Here is a 27,810-nt window from a genome sequence, read left to right as displayed (position 1 = left end):
GAAGGTGGCTCAGTGGTAGAGCGCTTGCTTGCATGCCTGAGGCCCTGGGTTCGATTCCTCAGCACCACATAAGAAAAAAAAGCCAGAAGTGGCGCGGTGGCTCAAGTGGCAGAGCACTAGCCTTGAGCTGAAGACCCGAGGGACAGTGCCCAGGCCCAGAGTTCAGGCCCCATGACCAGACCCAAAAAAAAAAAAAAAAAGAAAAAGGAAAGAATGGTTGTCGTTACACCTAGCTTACTTCTGCCATGAAGAGCTTCTCTGTATAACTTGCAGCAGTTCCTGAAAAGTATTTTCCTGCATTGGGTTTCTTTCCTGTGAGTGCTGATGCTTGCTAAAGCCTGACTTGGGCTTGAAAGATTTCCTCTAATGTTTACATTTACCAGGTCTCTGATACCCGTAGAGATAAGACTTCCAGCTAAATGTTTTTCTACATTTATTATGCTGAGAATTTCTCTCATTTATTTATATGTTCTCAGATGCACTGAGGACTGACACCTGCTTAAAAGTCATTGCACATTTGGTGTATTCATTAGTTTTCTTTTCTCCTGTGTGATTCAGTTCTCTGATGAACACTGAGGTATGCCTTCCAGGTGAAGGCATACCTGTCCACATTTATAACATTCATAAGGTTTCTCTCCTGTGTGTTGTATTAACACCAACCCATGCCTTTTTGGTGAAGGATTTTCCACGTTTGTTACGTTCATACGGTTTCTCTCCTGTGTATGTTCTCTGGTGCAAATTGAGGTGTGACTTCTTGAAATTTTTTTCCACATTTGTTTTATTCATAAGATTTCTCTCCTATGTGTGTTCAATGATGAGCCATAACTGTGCCTTCTGGGTGAAAGATTGCACATATGCTCCATTCATAAGTTTCTCTCCTGTGTGGGTTCTCTGATGCAAACTGAGTTTTCTTCCAGGTGAACGACTTTCCACTTATTTTATTCATAAAATTTTTCACGAGTGTGAATTCTCTTATGCTTGTTGAGATGTGAACTCTGGATGAAAGACTTTCCACATTTGTTACATTCATAAGGTTTCTCACCTGTGTGAATTCTCTTATGCCTACTGAGGTGTGAACTCCACTTGAAGGTCTTTCCACATTTGTTGCATTCATAAGGTTTCTCTCCTGTGTGTGTTCTCTGATGTGAAGTGAGGGTTGATTTGTGCCTGAAAGACTTTCCACATTTGTTACATTCATAAAGTTTCTCTCCTGTGTGTGTTCTCTGCTGCAAAGTGAAGGAAGACTTCTGCCTGAAAGATCTATATTTGTTACATTCATAAGGTTCCCCACCTGTGTGAATTATCTTATGCTTGCTGAGGTGTGAACTCTGGGTGAAGGTTTTTCCACATTTGTTACATTCATAAGGTTTCTCACCGGTGTGAATTCTGTTATGCATGCCAAGGTGTGAACTCCACTTGAAGGTCTTTCCACATTTGTTGCATTCATAAGGTTTCTCTCCTGTATGTGTTCTTTGGTGCAAAGTGAGGTGTGACTTCCCTCTGAAAGCCTTACCACATTTGTTGCATTCATAAGGTTTCTCTCCAGTGTGATTTCTCTCATGCAAAGTGAGGTCTGACTTCCGTCTGAAAGTTTTTCCACATTTGTTACATTCAAAAGGTTTCTCACCTGTGTGAATTCTCGTGTGTCTCTGGAGGTTTGCCTTCCGGGTGAAGGACTTTTCACATGTCTGACATTCATAAGGTTTCTCTCCTGTGTGTGTTCTCTGATGGACAGTAAGATGTGTCTTCCGGGCAAAAGATTTTCCACATGTGTTACATTCATAAGGTTTCCCTCCTGTGTGTGTTCTCTGAAGCAAAGTGAGGTATGACTTCTGTATGAAAGACTTTCCACATTTGTTGCATTCATGACATTTCTCATCTTTGGGAGTTCTCTGATGCCTGCTGAGACCTGACTTCTGGGTGGAAAATTTCCTGCATTCCTCATATTCAAAGGGTTTCTCATCTATGGGTGATTGAGGTTGGAAAGTCAAGTCTGACTTCTGAGAGAGAGATTTTGTACACTGCTTATACTCATCGGACTTCTGTGGATATTTGCTCTCAGGTTTTCTAATGTGCATTTCCTTATTGAAAGACTTCTCACATTCATTACATGTACAAGGATTCTCTCCTTTGTACATTTTCTCATGTGTAGTGACTACAGGTCTTACGTAGAATGTTTTTCCACATAAAGTACATTCAGGTGTTTTCCTCCCTCCTTGAAGTATCTCTTCGGCAAGGAGAGCAGACTTATCATAGTCTTCTCTATATTCACTATGGTTATAGGAGGTCTCTCCCATACAGACCCAATTATGTCTAAAGAATATAGTCTCTGAGTTTAATACCTTCCCTTCTCCACCAAATTCAAAATACTGCAGCTCATTTGGATTCGCATAATTTTGACTAAAATACTCAGAATATCTGAAGGATTGTTCAACTACAGGAGACACACCAGGTGTATACGCAGCATGCATCTCATCAGGCTCACTATAGAGAAGCATGTCCTGACACTCAATGAACTCCTCAGTGCTCATCCCTAAAGAGTTCCCATTATTCCTCATCAGCTCAAGCTTATGAGTTGAGCCCAAGTTAAAAGTTGTTATCAATCTCACTCTTTCTTCCACTGGGTTACTAATTGTGACTGCTACTTCACACAGACATTCATCTGGACCTTCCTGGCAGGTCTTAATCACCTCCTCCATTTCTTGGACATCTAAAATGTGTCAAAGAAAAAAAAAGACAAAAACATAAATGAGATCCAAAGATTCCTTAATATAAAGATGAAGATATTTTCTCCCATTCTGTTACAGATTTTCAATGATCAAAATAGGAATTAATTTATGATACATGATTTCTCCCTAATGTATTAATTAAAAAATAATACTGATTATTTAGCAATGGAAAATGTTTTTCTGTGTTTCAGTTTTTCTTTTTATATCAGAAGAAATATTTACTCAAATTATTCAACTAAGCACTGTGAAAGTTTTAAGCTGAACACTTAAAATTTGCCTTTAGTATTCTTGGGGTTGTTTGTTTCAAATATTGTTTTGTTTGACCATAGGGGAATAGCTGCTTTGTGTTCTTTAATTTTCTTTTTTTTTTTCATTATTTAGAGAATACTTTATTAGTTTCTGTAATCAAACCCACGTAGATAAGACCTTACATATTTAATACAGTGCGTTTACCCCTGTACAAATGGAAAAAAATTAAGTTTAACATTTCTAGACCATATGGCTATTAATTTCTGTACAATGCCAACTTGTTCTTTAATTTTCTTGAAATAATTTATATATTGTGCTGCTTTGCTTCTCAATCATTAGGTGAGGAACTGGAATATTTTCTAGATTTGGAGACTATAATTGTGTTTTATATATTCCTTTGCCTTTCACCTAAGCAGGGATGGTTCCTGACAGTAGGCATTAATACCTACATCTCTTCAATTCTAACTTCTCATAAGAATTACTTTAAGTATCTGTGGGAATTTTAAAGTTCATTTCTCTCCATCTTAGACAGTCTCATCAAAATTCCTTTTTTGACACTCTTGCCCCGCAGAAGCATGGAAGATCAAAGACACTCCAGCTCACGACCTAGTTAATCATCCTCTCTACACTAAAAGATCTCGTTGTGAACTCCAGTATCTCCCCACCTCCAATAGGCTATTTTCCTTATCAGAGGGTAGCAGCCCTGGTGTACTCCTTATTACCTAACCCTGCATACTCCTAGTTTCAAAGAAAATGAAATCTCATTTTCGACATTTCTAATTTTCTTTTTTGTCAGAACAATTTCCACACCGAGAAAGAATTGCTAACTTTAACTCGACTGCCACACTGAATTCAGGATGTCTCCCCATGAATTCTTGATTCACAAGTCTTTGACACAAAGGATCACCTAGTTCTCTGCCACACATAGGGCCCAGTGGAACTAGGAACATTATTGCTCAATACAGGATCATGAACTTACCAACTTGGTTCTGGCTTCAACATCTATACAAGATGCTTTATCTTACCTGTGAAATTCTTGTCTGAGGCTTCTCCTATCCATGGTTCTGCACCTTGCTCCAGCTTGACAATCAACTTAGGTTTAGGAACACAGTGACCTGTTATTAAGAAATAGTGGAGACCTGGGCTGGGAAGGTGGCTCAGTAGTAGAGTGGTTGCCTTGCATGCATGAGGACCTGGGTTCGATTCCTCAGTACACATAAACAGAAAAAGCCAGAAGTGGCACTGTGGCTCAAGTGGTAAAGCACTAGCCTTGAACTGAAGAGCTGAGTGACAGCGTCCAGGCCTAGAGTTCAGGCCCCATGACTGACAAAAAAAAAAAAAAAAAAGTGGAGACCTATTGCTCATGTTGGGTCATCATTGCTTTAAGATCTCAGACATCCTGTTTCTTATTTCTCACCAGCTCCATGGTTGACTTTCTCCCAGCTTTGGATTTATTTTGCCAGTTATATGGTTTCAATTCAGTTCTTTTGCTCAAGGCTAGCATTCTACCAGTTTGAGACCCAGCTCCACTTCCAGTTTGGGAGTGGTTAATTGGATAGAAGAGTCTCATGGGTACTTCATACACATTGCTGGCTTCAAACCAAAATATTAAGATTTTATCCTCCTGATTAGCTAGGATTACAGGCATCCAGTGTCAAACTAGATCATACTTCTAGTAGTGATATACATAGTTTAGAACCTTTGTTCTAAAGGTATGGCTTCTTGAAGAATAAGAATAAAACTGCCTCAGGAGTTACATAAAGTTGAAGTTTTTCTTAAAAAAAAAAAAAGTGACACTTCCCATGGACTGGAATCTTATACCTAAATAACATAAATATTGGGGCTGGGAAGGTGGCTCAGTGGTAGAGCGCTTGCCTTGCATGCCTGAGGCCCTGGGTTCATTCCTCAGCACCACATAAGCAAAAAGAAAAAAGCTGGAAGTGGCACTGTGGCTCAAGTGGTAGAGCGCTAGCCTTGAGCTGAAGAGCTGAGGGACAGCGCCCAGGCCCAGAGTTCAGGCCCCATGACCGGACCCCCCCAAAAAAAACACCAAAAGAAACCCCATAAATATTCATATATCTACAAAAACAAAGCACTTGACCTTGCAAGTTAATAGGACGTTTGCTCACCTAAGGACACCAGGTTGCTGTAGGTCTCCAGCATTACATCTCTGTACAGGGTCCTCTGAGAAAAATCCAAGTCCTGCCACTCCTCCCAGCTGAAATCCACAGCCACCTCATCAAAGGACACCAACTTCTGAAATGGCACATTTCCATCATTAATTAGCCCTGAGTCATGAGAACACCAAGTCTGAAATTTCATTCTTATACATGAATGCTTTTTTCTTAAATAAAATGTTTGGAACTTACTCTGTTACCTATACAGTGAGAGAAAGAAAAATCAAAGTAGAAAGATTTGCCTCCATATGAACTTGGTAGTTACAAATACAAAGTTACAAATACACGTGAGAACACATTTCTGGTGCTAGCAATAGAGATATGAGCTAATAATCTGGCAAAACAACATTAAGTCTAAGTAGGCGTCTGAAAGAGTGTATTTAGCTTATTTTGCTAAAATTTACTACATACCAGGGTAACAATAAACGAACTTTTCCTGCATTTTCATACTTTGCCTAACTGAAAAGCCTGTTTAGATCTTCTATTAAAAGCCTGTTTAGATCTTCTACTAAACTACACTCTGTAGTTGTGGAGGTGGGAGGGAAGAAAGGGTAGGGGAAAAACAAAGGAGGAGGTAACAATGCTTGATAGGAAATGTACTCATGATCTTGTTCATGTAACTGTAACCCCTCTGTACAATATTTTTACAATAAAAACTTATTTAAAAACGAACAAAATAAAACAAAAAAAGTGCTCTCATAGGCAATCAGAACATCACATTAAATACATATTAGTAGATCTTGAAAAAACATAATTCCCAGGTGAATGTTAAAGGAAGTAACAGTACTCAAAGTAGATAATAGTTGCTTTGGTAAGATTTGACTTCATTGAAGGACCTCTACGATGAAAACTATAAAAACCTGCAAAAGGAAATTAAAACAGAATTTAGGAAGTAGAAAAACCTCCCATGCTCCTGGATTGGGAGGATTAACACCACGAAAATGGCAATACTTCCAAAGGCTATATATGAATTCAATGTGATACCTATCAATATTCCAACCTCATTCTTCAAGGAAATAGAAGCAGCAATCCAAAAATTCATATGGAACAATAAAAGACTCCGAATGGCAAAAACGATCCTTAACAGAAAGAACAGTGCTAGAGGAATATCAATACCAAATTTCAAACTCTACAACAAAGCCATAGTAATCAAAACAGCTTGGTACTGGCACAAGAGCAGACCTCAGGACCAATGGAATAGAATTGAAAACCCAGAAATGAACCCACAGGCCCATAGCCACCTAATCTTTGATAAGGGAGCTAAAAAATAGAATGGAAGAAAGACAGCCTCTTCAGTAAACGGTGCTGGCAAAATTGGTTAATCACTTGTAGAAAACTAAAGCCAGATCCTTATACATCACCCTGCACCAGAATCAATTCCAAATGGATCAAAGACCTCGGAGTCAAAGCAGACACCTTGCAAACATTACAGGAAGGGGGCTGGAAAGGTGGCTCAGTGGTAGAGCGCTTGCCTTGCATGCATGAGGCCCTGGGTTGGATTCCTCAGCACCACATAAGCAAAAAGAAAAAAAATGGAAGTGGCACTACTGTGGCTCAAGTGGTAGAGCGCTAGCCTTGAGCTGAAGAGCTGAGGGACAGCGCCCAGGCCCAGAGTTCAGGCCCCACAACTGGACCAAAAAAAAAAAAATTACAGGAAGGAATAGAAGAAACTCTAGGTCTCCCTGGCACAGGCCGAAATTTTCTTAAAAGAGACCCAGAAACACAACAAATCAAAGAAAGGTCGGACAAATGGGATTACATGAAGCTGCAGAGCTTCTGCATGGCAAAGGACATAGCTAGCAAGATCAATAGAAAGCCCATAGACTGGGAGAAGATCTTCACTAGCCATACAATGGACAAGGGTCTCATATCTAAAATATACCTAGAACTCAAAAAATTAAATCCCCCAACAATAAATCCTCAAAGAAACAACTGCCCAATAAACAAGTGGGCTAAAAAAGAGAAACTTCTCTGAAAAGGAAATAAGAATGACCAATAGACACATGAAGAAATGCTCAACTTGTCTAGCCATAAAAGAAATGCAAATCAAAACAACACTGAGGGCTGGGAAGGTGGTTCAGTGGTAGAGCGCTTGCCTTGCATGCATGAGGCCCTGGGTTGGATTCCTCAGCACCACATAAGCAAAAAGAAAAAAAATGGAAGTGGCACTGTGGCTCAAGTGGTAGAGCGCTAGCCTTGAGCTGAAGAGCTGAGGGACAGCGCCCAGGCCCAGAGTTCAGGCCCCACGACCAGACCCAAAAAAAAACAAAACAAAACCAACATTGAGATTCTACCTCACCCCAGTTAGAATGGCTATAATCAAGAAATCTATAACAAAACAACAGATGCTGGAGAGATGTGGCCTAAAGGGAACCCTACTGCATTGTTGGTGGGAGTGTAAACTTGTTCAACCACTTTGGACAGCAGTATGGAGGTTCCTCAAAAGACTTCAAATAGAGCTCCCATATGAACCAGCAATCCCACTTTCGGGGCATTTACCCAAACGATCATAAAAAAAGGTATAATAAAGCTACCAAACAACTATGTTTATCGCAGCATTATTTACCATAGCTAAGACATGGAACCAACCCAGATGCCTCTCAGAAGATGAATGGATCAAAAAAATGTGGTACATTTATAAAATGGAATTCTATGCCTCCATCAGAAAGAGTGACATAGCCCCATTTGTTAGGAAATGGAAAGACTTGGAAAAAATTATATTGTGAAGTAAGCCAGGCCCAAAGAAACATAGGTCCCATGGTTTCCCTTATTTGCAATTACTAGTATAAGTTTAGGACAAACAGAAAAGGTCAAAAGATAATAGATGATGTTTGATGTTAAGTGAAATGAACCCCAAGACTGGGAAACAAAGGGTTTTTTCTTTCTTGCTATTGTTTTTAATGTATTTATAATGTACTAAGTGATTTTTTTTGTTTCTTTGGTATGTTCTTCCTCTACAGTATAACCCCTGTTTTCACTGTATTTGATTCCAGTGGTCTGCATCTTGTATATACATTTTTCTAATTTGGGGAGGAGAAGGGAAAAAACAAAATGCTTAAATAGGGATACAGGTTGACCCATTGTAACAATGAGATGTACAAGACAGTATGTTGAAAACCAACTTTACAACTTCGGGGACAGGGGGGAGGGCCCTGGAGGGGGGGTGTCAAGAGCTGGGGAGGTGAGGAGGTGGAGAGGGAAGGGATGGTAGGGGAAAAACAAAGGAAGTGGTAACAATGCTGGATAGGAAATGTACTTATCACTTTACTCATGTAACTGTAACCCCTCTGGACAGTATTTTACAATAAAAAAAAAAAGATTTGACTTCATTCCCACAATAAAAATAACCTATGTTAATCATTTTGTTTTTAAATTTCTAAAGATTGAAGTGTGGTCACAGATACCTTGATGCTGCCTTCCTAAGTAAAAAAGAAATGCTAGCATGAAATTTTGTGAGTATCACCTACCTCCTACAATACAAAATATAGGTGGGTTGGGATTTGATTTTCAATAAGCCTTGAGGGAAGGATGGAGGCAAATAAATAGAGGTTTATGAAACATTCAAGATGACAAAAATAGAAATTTAACCACCACAAGCAGGAGAGAGAAAAGCAAAAAAGAGGGAAATGACCTAAAAAAACAGAAGAAATTTTTTAAAGTTTGAATTAAATACAGTATTAATTTGTTGTGTAGAGGCTAAAAGGAAGATTTTTTTTAAATTGTGAACATACTGTACACAGGGGTTACAATTACATGGGCAAGATAATGAGTACATTTCTTATCAAGCATTGCAGCCTCCTCTAAAGGAAGATTTTTGACTCTCACATTGAACCCATTACAAATGAAGAATGGCTAACAATCGTCCCAATCCAGCCATGCTTGAAAATACCAGAGGAGAATGCTGCACAATACACAAAAAGGAAATGTACTGTAAAGTTTTGAAAGAAAGTAACCTGCAATTCACAATCCATTGAAGATTGAAGGTATTTTCAGGAAATGATAATTCATTAATAATACACCTGCATTTTAAGATCTGGAAGAAATGTACTCTACCACTGTGATTTATAGAATGTTAAAGGTAACCACTTTCTTACTTCACCTTTGAAGTGAAAACAAAAGCTTTTGATTATGTATGGTGTATATCTTCTGGAGGGTAGGGAAAGCCATAGAACTCAAGGAAAATAGGGTGAGAAAGCACAGCAGTGGAGGTCATTAGACACTGAGGAAAGTAAACTATACAACTGGTGGGTAGAGATGAGAGGGAGGGACTGGGAAAGAATGAAGGAATGGAAGACACTGTATGAAAGGAAGTGTCCTCATTATCTGACACATGTAATTGTAATCCCTCTGTACAGCACCTCTATTGTTACAATAAATTAAACAATTCCTCCATTGAGAGGTGCTAGCCTAAACTATTTCCTTAGTGAAGAAAATCAACCATAGTTAGAAGAAGTTATAATTATTAGAAATAAAATGCAGGGGCTGGGAAGGTGGCTCAGTGGCAGAGCACTTGCCTCACATGCATGAGGCCCTGGGTTCGATTCCTCAGCACCACATAAGCAGAAAAAGCCAGAAATGGTGCTGTGGCTCAAATGGTAGAGTGCTAGCCTTGAGCTGAAGAGCTGAGGAACAGCACGCAGGCCCAGAGCTCAGGCTCCATGACCGGAAAAAAAAAAAAAAGAACAGGCTGATGACTTGTTGCTACCACAAGGGAGGAGGATCACTTCACATAACTTCATAATAACCAAAAGACAGAAGCATGTAAACAATAGATCAATGTTAAAAAAAGGAGAAAATTTTACAACAGGGATGAAACTTGAATGCAATGTGCTAAATAAAATCCACCAGTTTTTAATGAACAGCCATGGTATGATTTCCTTTAATAAGCTTCCAAGGATCAACAAACTCAGAGAGCAAAAAAGTAAGATGGTTCCAGTGAACTGGTACAGGGGGAGGAGGAGCTGCCTATTTAATGATTATACAGCTTCACACGTAGAAGATGAAAAATACGTAGATGGATGGAAGGGATGGCTGTACAATATGGGCATAGGTAATATCAGTGAATTGTACATTTAAGAATGGCTAATGTAGCTACAGAGGCTAGAACACATCTATACTCCCTAAACTTGGGAAACTCAAGAAGGATTACCAGCCAGGCTAGGTGACATAAATTCAAGAGTTCTGGACTACACAGCAAGACCTGTCTTCAAAGGGAATGTGGAAAAATCAAATTTTAGATTCTGTGAATTTTATCAGATGTCAGTGACATATCTATTTTTCCTATTGGAATACCAAATTAAAAGTGTTTGGAAACATATTAAAATAGTTTTTAACTGGAAACATACACTACAAATAGTATTAATAAGAAACACACATGGAGAAAAGATACAAATTATTATAATCTGTGAATCCTGCTTTCAGTTTTTTACATCTTTTCACTATTGTTCAAGTGTGTCACATATTCCTGAATCATTTCTCCCAGTAGATTTCTTTTTTTTTTTTTTTTTGGTCCGGTATGGGGCCTGAACTCTGGGCCTGAGCACTGTCCCTCAGCTCTTCAGCTCAAGGCTAGTGCTCTACCACTTGAGTCACAGCGCCACTTCCGGCTTTTTTCTTTTTGCTTATGTGGTGCTGAGGAATCGAACCCAGGGCCTCAGGCATGCAAGGCAAGTGCTCTACCACTGAGCCAACTTCCCAGCCCCTCTCCCAGTAGATTTCTAAGGATACAATACCACACATGTTAGCTCGTACTGCACCACCACACTGGGGCCGGGCCCAGGAGGAACCCACACCAGGATCCCGCCTCCTCTCCCTCCTGAAATGTCTATGACTGAGCAAATGTTTGTGAGATTTTATCACCAGTGATATTTGAAATATTAAAAACTCTAATCACACCGGGCACCAGTAGCTCATGTCTATAATCCTAGCTACTCGGGAGACTGAGATCTGAGGATCCCGGTTCAAAGTCAGCCAGGGCAGGAAAGTCCATGAGACTCTTATCTCCAATAAACCACTAGAACACCAGAAGTGGCACTGTGGCTCAAGTGGTAGAGCGCTCACCTTGGGCTGAAGAGCGCAGGGATAGCGCCCAAGTCCAGAGTTCAAGCCCCATGACCGACCCCCCCCCAAAAAAAAGCAAAAAAAAAAAAAACCTAGTCATTGTATTGTTTATTATCAAAACCAGCTTCTCTCCTATAGTGGCAGTGAATGAAAATATTCAAATGGAAGGAGAAGAAAAAAATTACAGCACCACATCAATTGAGTTTAGACCAAAAACAATAGAATGGGGAAAAATCCATTTTTTTGGCTGTGTATCAATGGGTAGAAGGTAGTAATGTTCTGTAGGGAATTCTGAAGTTGAGCAAAAAATGGAAAAGGATTGAGAGGTTGGAACTCCATGCCAACAGCATTCATTATGCTGAGAGCTGGCCACCGAAGGGTTAAAACAGACAACAGTACGGAGAGTTAAGGAGTGCCACACCCCTTCCTTAGTGATGGAAAGGCTGGGAATTGAACCTTGGGAGCTGTTGACCTTGAAGGCTAGGTAAGGTGGACTTCTTGTCTTGACTTTCTCTGGGCTGCAGTCTCCTCTCAAAAGAACAAGGGAACAAGTATCTCTGTTTTAGCTCAGATTATAATATAGTTAATATAATATAAAATAATATAATAAATAATATAATATTAATATACATGTATCCATGGTAACCTTCCCTGTGTAAACTCAAGCTTGCTTGTGGGGACTGGTGCCCAAGTGCTAGTATGCCTTGGGGTTATTAATTTCCCCCCATCTTACTACCTGTATATGTCCTTGTGTTTTTCTAATTTTCTTTGGTTCTGGAATCCCACAGAACTGCCTTGGGTTATAGTCAACAACAACTTTGCTATTTAATAGGTAAAAAAAAATGTCAACTCTAAGTGTCACGTCAGTAAAGGCAAATTGATCAGTAAGAAAAAAAGGTTCCCGGGAGATGAGAAGGGATGGGAAGGAGAAAAGGAGGAGGCAACAATGCTTAATAAGAAATGTACTCATCACCTTGCCCATGTAATTGTAACCCCTCTGTATGGTATTTTCACAATTAAAAAAAAGAAAAGAAAAACAGGTTCCCGATGGAGCATTTGAAGAAAAGTAAAAAGTGAGAGACAGGTAGAGGAAATAGGGACTGAGAGAAAGAAAGAGAAAAAAAATACAGATAAAAATAGATACAAAGAGAGAAATAAAGAAAGCTAGTGAGCAGGAAACAGAGAATGGAAAGGAAATTTAAGAAAAAAAGTCTTATGAAGATACCTTAGAATGAAATGGACAGATTTCTAAAAAGACCATACACTGTATCATCAAATATAGCATAAGTTTCAAGTAAAACAAAGACCAAAAATCAGTCCAAGAAGTATGTATAGGGCTGAGAATATGGCTTAGTGGTACAGTGCTTGCCTAACATGCATGAAGCCATGGGTTCAATTCCTCAGTACCCCATGAACAGAAAAAAACAAGTGGTGCTATGGCTCAAGTGGTAGAGTGCTAGCCTTGAGCAAAAAAAGCTCAGTGACAGTACCCAGGCCCTGAGTTCAAACCTCAGGACTGGCAAAAAAAAAGATGTATGGAGAACTGAGGAGCCTATAGGTGACTCAGTCCTCTAGAACATTCCAATATGTGTGTGCCCACACTATTTCAGCAACTCCAGTAAAACTTCATTAAGACAGTTTGTTAAACTCATGACAATGTTATCTCTGACCCATTGCTGGTGAACCTTCACCTTCCATGAGAAGTTAACTCCTTGACATCACTGAATAACATACTATTTTTTCTCACATCAGAATAAAACAGAAAAAATCTTATGCAAGTCTGGATTCAAATTAGACAGAACGTAAGATTTTATAATCTCCTAAATCTACATGCTATATTTATGAACATGATCCTAAAGCTGAATCTGTTTTTCTGTTTTTCAAGTCTTGGATACCCTTAGGCTCATAAAATGGAATGTAAAACAAAGTGACAAATAAAAAGCAACTCACCAGCGATCCTTTCATTATTTCCGACGGTTGACAATGAACAGAAGATTCTGGAAACATGGCTGAGAAAGCAAACGAGGTAGTCAGGAAAGGACCTATGTGATTTTGCCCCAGATTTTCCTTCTCAAAACATTATACATGGGCTGGAAAAACATAGTCTTCTTATTGAAGAAGAATCTTTTATGTCTCAAGTAGAACATTAAAACCTCCATTAAAGATGAATCCACAGGGCTGGGAAGGTGGCTTAGTGGTAGAGTGTTTGCCTTGCATGCATGAGGCCCTGGGTTCAATTCCTCAGCACGACATAAGCAAAAAAAAAGCTGTAAGTGGCGCTGTGACTCAAGTGGTAGAGCACTAGCCTTGAGCTGAAAAGCTGAGGGACAGCGTCCAGGCCCAGAGTTCAGGCCTCATGACCGGAAAAAAAAAAGATGAATCCACAGTTCATTAGTTGGGAAATAGATATTATAAAAGCAAAGCATTTCTGGGTTAATATACATAAAAACTAATGTTCCCATAAAAATAACTGAAACAAAAAAAATCACATCTTCACTAAAACTAGTTACTACTGAAATATACTTAGGGATGTATGAACTATTTTTGTTTTAAAGCAAAGGTATCCTAGGACTCCATTGAGCATTTGTACTCTACCTACTTCATTTACATTTTAAACACCATAGAAAGCATGTATACTATAACTCAGTATTTTTCACCCCAACTTATACAGGAAAAATATATATAATACATACTTCTTGTGTTATAATCTTTTAATAACGGTTGCCACTGACACATTTCCCTATATCCAAATGCTCAGAGGACCCTTGAGCAATAACTTGAAATTTGCCATTTAACCTGCTCTGGCCAAAGAGACATCAGTAAAGATGATGGTTTGAGAAGTCCATAATGCTCACTTTCCTAAACAGTCATATGAAGAACTTTGGCAATCCTGCTGGAGACACAGGTCGTAATAAATATGCAACATGAAATACTACTCATAGGATTTACACTGTCCCAACCAACAACCACAGCCAAAGAACCAAAAGATTAAAATCTTATGTTACTTAAACAATATTACCACAAAATACCAAGCTGAGGACACCCCAAAATGTATATCCATAAAACTTAAATAAATACCTATGTGCTTTTGCTTATGCTTGTTGGTTAGTTTATTACACGGGAAAATGCTATTACCCACAGTTCTGCTTTGTTTCTGACACAATTTCATAGAATGGAAACTCTTACAATAAAATATGAACTTTACAGTGGCATCTACAAAAACTGAAAAAGTACTCTGTAGACTTCAGTGAGGTTGTTTTTGCTAGAAAAGATAACAGGAACTATTAAAAGCAATGTTTGCACATTAGTATTGGGTTTCTCTACATCACAGGAATGTTTTCTTACTCTGAAAAAAGACTTAAGATTTTATTATAGGCTAAGTGTCCATAATCACAATACTTGAAACAAGGAGTGTTACAGATTTCAGGGTGGAATATTTTCTTTTTCATTTGGGATTTGGAACATTATGACCCTGGATCGAGACAATCCACAGAGGCACAGTTAAAAGTGACAAAAGAATTTTATTTACACTAGAAAGGGACCTGTGACTACCTTGTCCTGGGCTAGCTACCTAGAACCAAGGGCAGGCTCGACCTCCAAACCTCCAAAGGACAGCCACACACACCTCCCATTAGTCGGTCTGCAAACCCTCCAAGCCTCCAAAGGGGCAACCTTGATCTTTATTCCTCCCTTCCTCCTTCTGTACAGCCCTCCAGGACTCTCATCTTCTTGCAGACCTCACCACAGGCTTCAGGCTTCTTGCCTTCCAGAAGGCCGCTCCGAAGGTTTCTCACCTTCCCACAGGCCTCAGGCCTCTTGCCTTCTCTCAGGCTGCTGCTTCTGCTCTCTTCTTTTGTCCTCTTCTGTCTTTTCCACCACCCCTTTCCTTGGAGCACTGCAGCCTATATATAGGCTGTGCCCCTGCCCCCACTCCAACGGCTAGTCCTCCCATTGGCCCTGCCCCCACTCCAACGGCTATTCCTCCCAAGCCCAACTGCTACTGGAGGAGGGCTGGCCCAAGGGGCAATGTTGGGGAGGCCTTCAGCCCCTGCTGGTTATTACAGGACTGTCCTTATAAACAGTAATGACTGAACATCTCTCCTTAAAAACTTGAAGTTTGCTATTTCGGATTTTTTTATTTTTGGTCGGTCGTGGGGCTTGAACTCAGAGCCTAGGTGCTGTCCCTTAGCTCTTCAGTTCAAGGCTAGTGCTGTACCACTTGAGCCACAGAGCCACTTTCAGCTTTCTGGTGGTTTATTGGAGATAAGAGTCTCATGGATGTCACAAGTTAGAAACAATAGCAAGAAAGAAAAAACCACTTGTGTCCCTATCTTGGGGTTCATTTCGCTTAACTTCATCTTATCTGCTCATATGTACATAGCTTTTGACCTTTTCTACTTGTCCCATACATATACAAACTATTGCAAATAAGGGAAACAATGGGATCTATGTTTCTTTGGGCCTGGCTTACTTACTTACTTTTTCCAAGTCTTTCCATTTCCTAACAAATGGGGCGATGTAATTCTTTCTTTTTTTTTGGGGGGGGGGGTCCGGTTGTGGGGCCTGAACTCTGCGCCTGGGCGCTGTCCCTCAGCTCTTCAGCTCAATGCTAGCGCTCTACCACTTGAGCCACAGCGCCACCTCCAGCTTTTTTCTTTTTGCTTATATGGTGCTGAGGTATCGAACCCAGGGCCTCAGGTATGCAAGGCAAGCGCTCTACCACTGAGCCACCTTCCCAGCCCCACGATGTAATTCTTTCTGATGGAGGCATAGATGTTCCTGTATAGGCTGGCTTTGAACCGCAATCCTCAGATCTCAGCCTCCTGAGTTGCTAGGATTATAGGCATAAGCCACCAGCGCCCAGCTTTTCAGATTATTTTATTAGAAATATAATCTGAATTTTAAAGAGGGTATTGTAACTGAGCTCTGATGGCTCATGGCTATAACTGATCCCAGATTGAAGCAAGCTGGGGCAGGAAAGTCTGAGGACTCTGATCTCCATTAAAATATCAAAAATAGCTATAATTAGAGACATGGCTTAAGTGGTAGAACATTTGCCTTCAGCAAAAGAAGCTCATGGGTCAGTACCCAGACTTTGAGCTCAAGAACCAGGACTAGCACACAGAAAAAGAGCACTGTATTGTATTTAAAATATATTTTATCAATTGTTTGGAATATACCTTTAGGCAGTCTCCTCCCTCCCTTTCTCCCTCTCTCTCCCTCTCTCCTCTCTTCCCCCCTCCCTCTCTCTCCCTCTCTATCCCCCCCTCTCTCTTTCTCTCTCTCTCTCTCTCTCTCTCTCTCTCTCTCTCTCTCTGTCAGTCCTGGGGCTTGAACTCTGGGTGCTATCCTTGAGCTCTTCAGCTAAAGGCTACCACTCTACCACTTGAGCCACAGCATCACTTCCGTTTTCTGGTGGTTAACTGGAGATAAGAGTTTCACGGACTTTTTTGACTTTGAACCTCCATCCTCAGATTTCAGCCCCCTGAGTAGCTAGGACTACAGGCAAGAGCCACCAGCACCCAGCTAGTCTCTCTCATTTTAAGTGATGTAAAATAGGCTCATGATTATAGTGGAGAAATTGTAATTTGTCAAGAAGAGATGAATAAAGTGTAGTATATCCATGTTATTAACATGGATTTGCAAAAGGTATAAGAAGTGCAGAGTGTAAAAACTGGATCAACATGTTTAATATATTTTTAAGAAATGCTGCCGGGCGCCAGTGGCTCACAACTGTAATCCTAGCTACTCAGGAGGCTGAGATCTGAGGATTGTGGTTCAAAGCCAGCCTGGGCAGGAAAGTCCATGAGACTCTTATCTCCAATAAACCACTAGAAAACCGGAAGTGACGCTGTGGCTCAAGCAGTAGAGTGCTCACCTTGAGCTGAAGGGCTGAGGGACAGCACCCAGGCCCAGAGTTCAAGCCCCACCCACGACTGACAAAAAAATAAAATTAAAAAAAAATGCTTTTGTTTCCTTGACTTCAATTTCCAAAAAGATTTCCTAAGTGAAATAATACTTCTTTCAGCAGAATATGGCAAAATGGATAACACTAGCTAAAACTTCAGGATATGTAACATCTACAAAGCCTACAACCTTGAGCAGGATATATTACCTCAAGTTTACTTCTGCAACTTTTCTTAGGCCAAAGATTCCTGACCAACACTTCCTGAACTAACATGTTAGAGCTAGCATTAGCAAATCCATAGATGAGACATTTGGGATAAGTTTAAGAGATCATGTACTAGAAATGATGGTGGGAAGAGGCTGAATAAATTTGTGAGAATAGGATTAGGGATTAGTACATAGACAGATACTTTCAGTTATGATAGTTATCTCTCCATTTCAAACCACAGCTTCATGTCATCTCTGATAACTAGGCTTTCCCTCATTCCTCAGGCCAACCCCTCTCCTCTCCAGAAAGTTAGTCTAAACCTTCCAACAGCACCAAGTGATCAAGAGTGTTGGAGGAAACAGCATCATGTAAATCTTGTGCTCTGGGAAGTAGAACCAATTGTTGTTTAAGGCAAGGGAAGGTAAAAACATCTTCCCCTTCCTGAGCTTTTCTGCCTCTGCTCTGTAGGACTTGTCAGAGTAGACAAGGTCTATTCATAGGGTGCCCTCCTTCAAACATGGCTAGTCTTCATTCATCCCTAAAAATACAAAACCATTGCCCAGCACCGGTGGCTTACGCTGTAACCCTTGCTACTCAGGAGGCTGAGATCTGAGGATCGTGGTGAAAAGCCAGCCCGGGGAAGGAAAGTCCATGAGACTCTTATCTCCAATTAACCACTAGATAACCAAAAGTGATGCTGTGGCTCAAGTGGTAGCGCGCTAGCCTTGAGCTGAAGAGCTGAGGGACAGCGTCCAGGCCCAGAGTTCAAGCTCCACGACCTTAAAAAAAACAAACAAACAAACTAGAACCATCAAACACTAATACCCCTTGTAGAACTGTCTCTAGAAACAAGGTTATGTACAAACACATATGAACTCAAGCCAGGAGTGCTAAGGAGGCTAACAAGACAAGAGGGAGCAAAGTGGAGACCCCTCTAGGAGAAACAACGCAGAGTCAGTCCCTCGCACTGTAAGAGGGCTCCAGGCAGGCACACACTTCACAATTTCACTAGAATTGTTACCGTGCTCTTCTTACAGCGAGGGAAAGTGAATCGAGTCACATAGGTTAACAGCAAAACCTCTTGAACATGGAATATAAATGCACAGCTCCTGACTCTCCAGGTCTGGAGAAACCCCCAACTTGCTCTCGGAGCTCGGGAGCCAGATTGTGGCATCTGCAGGCACACGGGCTAATGGCAGCACAAACTCACGAACCCCAAGCAAATCATCAAGCGCAGACCCGAGGAACACGTGGATGGTGGACTCTGGTCCGGAGCCCAGCTCACAATTCGTACCTGATATCGCCACTGCAGCATGAGATCCCCTCAACTTACAGCTCCGCAGGTCCACCGGAGAGAGGCCGGGCGCCAGCCCTGGAGCTCGAACTGCGGACTGCAAAGCTGTTCTTCAGAGCATTTCCAGCAGCGGCAAGCGAGAAGGAAGCAAACCCGAATTTGCAGACTGAACACACCCACAGTGGGCGGGAAGGCGCATGCGCAAAAGGGATCTTCCGGCCTGTGCTCGCGCGCGCTCTCGCTCGCTCTTTCTCTCTCTCTCTCTGACTCTCTCTATCTCTCTCTGTGTCTGTCTGTCTGTCTGTCTATCTCTCTCTCTCTCTGTCTCTCTCTCCCCCAAACCCACACTTTCAGAGGCTCTTTTCTCCAGTGGAGACTACAACTCCCACAATGCACCGCGCCGTTCCGGAAGCCACGGAATTGTCGCGGGGGTGTGACCCGTCCCCGACCCTAGGTCCTGGCAGTCCGTGCATTTGGACATTGCTCTCCAAGCTGTGGGAGGTAAGATGAGTTTTGTTTTGAAAATCACTGTGTGCCTCCTGAAACATTGTGAGACCAACCAGAAAATGGAAATGTATTGGGAGGGAGCATTAGGTAAGCTGGCTTTTATCTCCAGTCAACTGATTGTTGAACCATTTTCCAAGGCTCTAATGTATACACTGGAATAAAATAGCAGGATTGTTAGATAACTAGGCAGTATAAGCCTCCTGTCAATTTAGATTTCTCAAAATCGAACAATTAATTTCCCCAAAACTCCCAGATTCCATCCATGAAATCTTAAGATGTGTATGGTTATTTGTTTCTAAATATTGCCTTTCCTTTAAAGGTTTTTTTTTTCTTTCTTTCTTTCTTTTTGCTGTTGGTCCTCAGATGCTGGGCACTGTCTGTGAGCCTTTGCTGTGCTCTCCTTCTTCAGCTAAACTAGTGAAAAGTTTCAGGGCTGGGAAGGTGGCTCAGTGGTAGAGCGCTTGCCTTGCATGCCTGAGGCTCTGGGTTCTTCAGCACCATTGTAAGCAAAAAGAATAAAGCCAGATGGTGCTGTGGCTCAAGTGGTAGAGCGCTAGCCTTGAGCTGAAGAGCTGAGGGACTGTGCCCAGGCCCAGAGTTCAGGCCCCATAACCGGACCCCCCCCCAAAAAAAAAAACTGACTAGTGAAAAGTTTCCTCACAGAAGTTTCTTAGAGTATGATGCATCACCTCCATTGCTCTTCAAAGAGATGGTGGTTTGGGGGGGGATCAGGATGAATGTGGATTTGGGCAGAGGAGTGAAGTTTAGGGAAAGCCTATGTTGATGAGCTTTATCACTTACTCCAATCTAGTCTGTTTTTGTTTTTTCCATTTTGCATGCCTTACTTTGTTTTGAATTCCTACCTCTTCTCTGATCCTAAAAGTCCCTCTCAATAACTCTAGGCTACATATCTAAGAGACCACAGACTTGTCTTACCAGACCTTATCCATTAGACTGTGGAATAAATATATTGTCTCCCTCCCTCATATCTTAGATCCCCTACTTCTCTCTTAAAGGTTTCCTGTCATTTTGGATGATCCACTATATACAACATGATTGGTAAGAACTGGGTAGGAAACTTTCATTCTTGATATTCAGTCCTCAAGTGTATGGGTTCTCTATGCCTCTTTTTGTGAACCTGACCTATTCCTCAAAAAAATGGAAATTATGGGGCCTATTTGTATGTATAAACTTCAATTTGAGAGCATGTATAGTAATATAAAAGAAAGAAGAAATAATTTCTTTCTGTAAAATTTGAAAGTAAATTCCTCAGAGGCAAGGAGATAAGGATCAAGTAAAATCTGGGGAGCTTCCAAGACTAGTTGTGTAGAGTAGTTTTCATTTTTTAAGGTTACATTTTTGATACATTTATTTCTAAGGGTTTGTTTGTTTGTCAGTCCTAGGGCTTGAACTCAGGGCCTGGGCGCTGTTCCTAAGCTGCTTTTGGTCAAGGTTAGCACTCTGCCACTTGAACCGCAGGGCCACTTCTGGCTTTTTCTGTTTATGTGGTGCTGAGGAATCGATCCCAGGGCCTCATGCATGCAAGGCAAGCACTCTACCACTAAGCCACCTTCCCAGCCCTAACTGTTTTATCTTTATACAAGTGTAAATAGAATGGACTCCCTACATTATTTTTAAATTGTTCACTGCTCACATATATAAGCCCAATTATTTTTTGGGGGGTCCGGTCGTGGGGCCTGAATTCTGGGCCTGGGCGCTGTCCCTCAGCTCTTCAGCTCAAAGCTAGCGCTCTACCACTTGAGCCACAGCACCCTTTCCGGCTTTTTTCTTTTTTCTTATGTGGTGCTGAGGAATCAAACCCAGGGCCTCATGCATGCAAGGCAAGCACTCTGCCTCTGAGCCACCTTCCCAGCCCCAAGCTCAATTATTTTTTTTATTGTGAAAATACTGCCAAGCTCAATTATTTTGTAAATGAATATTTTATCCTGTTACTTCATTGAACTCAGTTATTGACTATAATAATTTTTAGTAAATTCTTGTGATTTTCTAAATAAAAGATAATATTAGCTTTGGGAGACAGTGGCTGCTGCCTGTAATCTTAGCTACTCTTGAGGCTGATTTCTGAGGATTGCAGTTGGAAACTAGCCTGGGCAGGAAAGTACATGAGAATTTTATTTCCAGTTAACCACCAAAAAGCCAGAAGTGGAGCTGCAGCTCAAGTGGTAGAGCTCTAGCCTTGAGTAAAAAAACTCTTGAGACAGCATGTGGTCCCAGAGTTCTAGCCCCAGGATGGCACAAATTAAAAGATAATGTTTATCAGCACAAAAGATAATTACTCTCCTTCCTATCTACATAGATACTTAGATTTCTATTGTCAAATTGACCTTGTTAGCTACTGCTGTACAGTGCAACTTAAAAGTGGTGAGAATAGGGCTGGGAAGGTGGCTCAGTGGTAGAGCGCTCGCCTTGTCTGCCTGAGGCCCTGGGTTCGATTCCTCAGCACCACATAAGCAAAAAGAAGAAAGCCAGAAGTGGCACTGTGGCTCAAGTGGTAGAGCACTAGCCTTGAGCTGAAGAACTGAGGGACACGCCCAGGCCCAGAGTTCAGTCCCCATGACCAGACCCAATAAATAAATAAATAAAATTTTTAAAAAAGTGGTGAGAGTAGATATCTTTAACTTGTTGCTGATTTTAGGGCATAAATACATATGGTTTCACCATTAAGTAGAATATTGACTAACAGTTCTTTTTTTTACAGATATTTTTATTAAAATATGTTAGTTGTGCAGGGAGTTTCATGGTGACATTTTAATACAAGAATACAGTTTACTTCATCGAACTCAATAATTCTTCCTCATCCCCCCTCCTTCATAAAATAATTTCAACAGATTTCATTGCTCTGTTTTTATAAATGCTTGTATAGTACTTTGACAGAAAGAAAATAAACATAGTCAAAATTGATGATTTGCATGCATGATAATAAAACAATGAAACGTGTTGAAACTATTTTACAACATAATGAAGGGAGCGTGACAAAGCAGAGATACTGCATAGAATACCTTATAAACATGTATGAAAATGTCACCATGAAATACTAAGTATATAACTAATGTATACGCTTGCCATTGTCTTGGCCCTGTCCTTAAGCTTTGTTTTTTGACCCAACGATTGCTCTCTACCACTTAAACCACACCTCGATTTCCAGCATTTTGATTAGTTTGTTAGAGATTAAAGTGTCATGGATTTTCCTGTCCAAGATAGCTTTAGTCCCTGATCCTCAGATCCCAACCTCTTGAGAAGCTGGAATTACAGGCACTAGCCACCAACTGTAGGGATCTTTGCACTTTTTAATTTACTGCACGTTTTATTCAATCACCTTCACTAGCTTCCCTACCTCTACCACAGGGCTTATCTTCTAACAGACTGTATTTGTTGCATGTGGTTGTTGTTACTATTATTATCTTAGTAATTTGAAATCTATTAAATCTGATCTCTGGCCTCACTCACAAAAGCCACCTTTTCCCCTAGTTGTCAAGATTACTATCTCTTTGCATACCTGATCATTTTTAATAGAAATAGAACATTTAAAAAGACAGTGTAACAACAATGGATAGGATTTGTTTATTTCTCTGGTTACTTCGAGACTATTGTGGAGAATTCTGCTTTTCTACAGGTAAGGTATATTAAATAGGTAGGTTTCATTAGGTAGCCGATGAATAGAAAGCCACGTGTATTCAGGCAGGAAAAGAAGTTTATTTACCGAACTGCTGCCCCCACCATGCATGGTAGAGAAGCATAACTAAAAAGGAAGGGGGGGTTGGGAACCCACCTCTGGGCCTAGACTTATCTAGGCCAGGGACTGGAAGAGGTGTGGCCAGGTGAGGGAAAGGTGTGGCCCACACTGGATCTGGATGTGACCTCAGGGTCTGAAACCCTCCTAAGGTCAGGTAGGAGGCTTGTGACCTGGGGGGTGGGGGGGGGAGGGAGGTGACTGCTTCCAGGTCTGCCAGTTACCTAGGTAACAGATACTGGACAGAAACTTAGCCCAGAGGGAGGGAGGGGTCACTGTTCAGACCTTACCCTACAAAGCTGATCCAAGGGCCAAATCTGAGCTTGCACATAGGCTCCCCCGGGGTTTGCAAGCTGCTCCTTCTATTGCCCTCGCCACACTGAGAAATTCCACTAATGCTAGCTGATTGTTGTCTTGTGAGAGGAATATGGGAGCTGAGAAAGATGTTAGATGCCTGTTCCCACTCTTGGCAGGCAGACATCCCTATAGTTATAGCCATGGGGCTATAACTCCTACTGCTCTGTGGGATTTCTGCCCCTTAGAGAAGGAGGATATAAGCCCAGGCCGGCTGAGTCAGGGGCTGGGGCCGAGGGGTTCCTGCTTCAAAGAAGCCCTCTAGAAGAGTTTAAGTAGCTACTCATGAGGTTGAGGCTTTAAGATCGTGGTTTGAAGCTAGCCTAAGCAGGAAAGCCCGTGAGACTTTTTTTTTTTTTCCTAATTTGTCAATCATGAGGCTTACCAAAGACCTGGAAGTGGAGCTATGGCTCAAATGGTAGATCACAAACCTTGAGTTAAAAAAAGCTCAAGAAGGGGCTGGGAAGGTGGCTCAGTGGTAGAGCGCTTGCCTTGCATGCCTGAGGCCCTGGGTTCGATTCCTCAGCACCACATAAGCAAAAAGAAAAAAGCCGGAAGTGGTGCTGTGGCTCAAGTGGTAGAGCTCTAGCCTTGAGCTGAAGAGCTGAGGGACAGAGCCCAGGCCCAGAGTTCAGGCCCCACGACCGGTCCCCCCCCAAAAAAAAAGCTCAAGGAGCTGGGTGCTGGTAGCTCATGCCTGTAATCCAACCTACTAAGAAAGCAGAGATCTGAGAATTGTGGTTCAAAGCCAATCTGAGCCGGATAGTCACTGAGAGTCTTATTGCCAGTTAACCACCAGAAACCCCGGAGTGGAGCTGTGGCTCAAAGTGATAGAGCAATAGCTTTGAACAAAAAAGCTCAGGGAGGTGCTGGGAAGGTGGCTCAGTGGTAGAGCACTTGCCTTGCATGCCTGAGGCCCTGGGTTCGATTCCTCAGCACCACATAAGCAAAAAGAAAAAAGCCGGAAGTGGTGCTGTGGCTCAAGTGGTAGAGCACTAGCCTTGAGCTGAAGAACTGAGGGACAGAGTTCAGGCCCCACTACCGGTCCCCCCCCAAAAAAATAAAAATAAATAAAAACAAAATATTTTAAAAAAAATAAAAAAAAAAAGCTCAGGGACAGTGCCCAGGCCCTGAGTTCAAGCCCCATGCTTGACAAAAAAAATAAATAAAAGCAAGGAAGAAAAAAACTCAAGGACAGCATCCAGCACTAGGATCAGCATTACAAAAACAAACTCTTCTCAGCATTCCCTCAAGTGCCAAGGAAGTTAAAGTATTTTTCAAAGTCCTTCTGCCAATGAATAGCAAAGGCAGGATTAGTTGGATGCCAGTGGTGGTGGCTCATGCCTGCAATCCCAGCTTACTCAGGAGGCTGAGATCTGAAGATTAACATTTGATGCCAGCTCTGGCAGGACAGGCCATGAGAGTTTTTTTCATTTCTTTTTTTTGTCGGTTGTGGGGCTTGAACTCTGGGCCTGGGCACTGTCCCTCAGCTCTTCAGCTCAAGACTAGCGCTCTACCACTTGAGCCACAGTACCACTTCTGGTTTTCTGGTGGTTTACTGAAGATAAGAATCTCACGGACTTTCCTGCCCAGGCTGACCGAACCACGATCCTCAGATCTCAGCCTCCTGAGTAGCTAGGATTACAGGGTTGAGCCACCAGTGCCCAAGTCCAGGAGATTTTTATCTCCAATGAGTCACCAAAAAAGTTGAAAATAAAGCCGTGGTTCAAGTGGTAGAGCAGTAGGCTTCAGGAAAAAAATGTTCAAGGATAGCCCAGACGCTGAATTCACACAGTACTGGCAAGAAAAGAAAAGAAATGAAAGAAAAAGAAACAAATCTACTAGGACCAGACAAGAGTGCCTGTAGCTTTATGGATGGCCAGCAGAGGCCGCTGTAGCATCATGAAATGGCCAGGCGACATGCAGCTAACTCTTCCTCCCCATGGGCTGACCTACAATCCAGAGGAGCAAACAGCCTGCACACCTCAGTGACCAAGCAGGCCCCGCTGGGCTTGCTGTCTCCAAAAATCACCTGCTCAAAATCAAGTTTGGCAGTTCCTGTAGATCACCGGCAACGCAAATCCAGTGAGCTTTTGGAATAGAAGTCACCCTAAAGTAAGACATTTCAACAAGTTCCCACCAGCTCCTAGGGAAAGTGGAAGAGAAACTCATCCTGGCTCAGGTAGACACCATCCAGTGTCTGAATTGCAGTGGAAGAGTCACGGAGAGTTGGAGGCTGGAAACTAAATTCCCAAGCATTCCAGAGGGGACAGGAGATAAGCCTGGCATGATTGCTTCCTGACATGTGTCTGGATGTTCTGGTGCCCGTGTGTGTGTGTGTGTGTGTGTATGTGTGATGCACATGCATGGGTACATGCATGCCAATCTTGGGGCTTGAACTTAGAATCTGGATGCTGTCCTTTAGCTCTTTTGCTCAAGGCTAGCACTTTACCACTTGCACCACAGCTCCACTTCCTGTTTTCTGGTGGTTGATAAGGATAAAGAGTCTCCCAGATTTTTTTCCCCTGGCTTGATTTGAACCACGATCCTCAGATCTCAGCCCGCTGAGTAGTTAGGATTACATACATGCACTGGCACCTGGCTCTTTGTGTGTGTGCGTGCGCGCACGCGCGCACGCTCCCACCTAAATGGGGCTTGAATTCAGGACCTACCTGTGTAACTATTTCTGCTCAAGGCTGGTGTTCTACCACCTTAGCCACAGCTCCACTCCTGGCTTTCTTCTGGGTGTTTAAATTGGAGATAGGAGTCTCACAGACTTTCCTGCCTGGGCTGGCTTTGAACTGAGATCCTCAGAACTCAGCTTCCTGAATAACTAGGATTACAGCCATGAGCCACTGGTGCCCAGCTCAGGTGAAACTCTTAGCTCCAATTAATCACCAAAAAGCCAGAAGGGGAGGTGTGGCTAGCCTTAATAACTAAGAGACAGCACCTAGGCCTTGAGTTCAAGCCCCATGACTGGCAGAAAGAAAAGAGAGGAATTTGAATACCCCAAGCCAGGCAGCCATAGGATACAGGGCAGAAGGAGTCCACCATGTTCATGTAGCACATAGTGAGGGTGAAGCTCACAGAAGGTAGGGGTCTGTGAAGCAACTAAGAGATTTGTCCACGTATCTCATCAAATGGCAACATGAAGCATTTTGCATCTGCACCAGCAGGTGGTGCTAAAAGACAAGGCAAGGCAGGTCTAGTTGGTTGAGTTCTAGGTAATGAGCAGGTAGCTTTGTATATTTGCTATGTGTGTTGGGGGTAGAATGGGGTGAGCCGAGTCCTTCAGGATTCACTTTCTTAATCCTTCCGTTATCTTGTTCATCATTTCATATTATAGATGAAGAAAGCTCTGAGATTATTTTATTTATTTATTTATTTTTTGTCGGTTGTGGCGCCTGAACTCGGCCTGGGCGCTGTCCCTCAGCTCTTCAGCTCAAGGCTAGCACTCTACCACTTGAGCCACAGCGCCACTTCCGGCTTTTTTTCTTTTTGCTTATGTGGTGCTGAGGAATCGAACCCAGGGCCTCATGCATGCAAGGCAAGCATCTACCACTGAGCCATCTTCCCAGCCCCGAGATGATTTTTTTAATTAGTTATTTGCTTGATTTGTGCTAGCCCTGGAGCTTGAACTCAGGTTCTCTCACTTTCACTTGTTTTTCTGCTCAAGGATGGCACTCTTCCCACTGGAGTCACAAATTCACTTCTGGGTTTTGCACTGGTTAATGGGATAAAAGAAACTCTCAAATATATCTTCTGGGGCTGGCTTTGAAGTAAGATCCTCAGATCTCAGCCTCCTGAGTAGCTAGGACTACAGACATGAGCCACCAGTGTCTTTCCTTAGAGATGATCTTTTTAAAATAGCATTTCTATGGTCATCCAATTTGTGTGAGTGTGGGTTTGGGTGTGTACACGCGTGCACAGCAGGGATATTGTCCAAGCCCAGTTCAAAGGGCAAAGCAATGTTCACACCAATCTTTTATGTGTAGGGGTCTTGGATTTGAAGGGGAGCCGAGGGGAGCACTCTGTTATTCCCTATCCTTTGGGGCTGTGCCCAGTCCTGCCTGATGACCGCCTTGTTCCTCATCACAGAGTTCCAGAAGTCTCCTGGGGAGAATTTCCTTTCCACCAGGATGGGAGTTCAGGGCAGCCACCCCCAAGATCTGGCTTTGAACTGTGAGTCTCAGATCTCACCCTCCTGAATAGCTAGGATGACAGATGTGAGCCACCAGCATCTGGCTTTAGCTAGGCTAAAATGCAGACTGCCTGCAGCCAGTCCCAGAAACTGGGATTCAGTTGGTCAGGGCTGGGGCTGGGCCTATGCTATGCACATGTGCACACACATGCACATGCACTGATCCTGGGGCTTGAACTCAGGGCCTGGGCCCTATTTTTGAGATTTTTTTTTCTTAAAGCTACCAGTTGAGCCCCAGTACCATTTCCAGCTTTTTCTGAGTAGTTTATTGAAGACAAGAGTCTCACAGAGTTTTCTGCCCAGGCTGGCTTCTAACTCTGATCCTCAGATCTCAGCCTCCTAAATAGCAAGGATTACAGGTGTGAGCCACCAG

At 42.1% G+C, this 27,810-nt stretch overlaps 1 protein-coding gene and 1 long non-coding RNA gene across 3 annotated transcripts in view; one reads left to right on the top strand and one right to left on the bottom strand.

The window, feature by feature from the left end:
• Nucleotides 1-672: 672 nt before the first annotated feature.
• Nucleotides 673-18,743, bottom strand: Znf717 (zinc finger protein 717). Its single transcript, XM_013034901.1, has 5 exons — nucleotides 18,625-18,743; nucleotides 13,166-13,224; nucleotides 5,108-5,234; nucleotides 4,004-4,093; nucleotides 673-2,710 (listed from the first exon to the last, which is right to left on the bottom strand). The coding sequence occupies exons 2-5, from the start codon at nucleotides 13,220-13,222 to the stop codon at nucleotides 939-941; spliced, it is 2,046 nt and encodes a 681-aa protein (XP_012890355.1). The 5' UTR covers nucleotides 13,223-13,224; nucleotides 18,625-18,743; the 3' UTR covers nucleotides 673-938.
• Nucleotides 18,744-18,943: 200 nt separating this feature from the next.
• The window catches only part of LOC105999784, a 24,401-nt gene continuing 15,534 nt past the window's right edge, over nucleotides 18,944-27,810 (top strand). Inside the window, exon 1 of one of the 2 annotated variants that reach the window (XR_001175755.1) lies at nucleotides 18,944-19,125. This is a non-coding gene — a long non-coding RNA (uncharacterized LOC105999784). Of the gene's footprint in view, nucleotides 19,126-20,136; nucleotides 20,191-27,810 lie in introns of those variants that run through there. The other variant, XR_001175756.1, reaches the window with a different exon arrangement.

The sequence above is a fragment of the Dipodomys ordii genome, unplaced genomic scaffold, assembly GCF_000151885.1.
Source record: "Dipodomys ordii isolate 6190 unplaced genomic scaffold, Dord_2.0 Scaffold200, whole genome shotgun sequence".
Taxonomy (NCBI): Eukaryota; Metazoa; Chordata; class Mammalia; order Rodentia; family Heteromyidae; genus Dipodomys; species Dipodomys ordii.
Note: the sequence above shows the minus strand (reverse complement) of the source record. Positions and strands in the feature narration are given on the sequence as shown.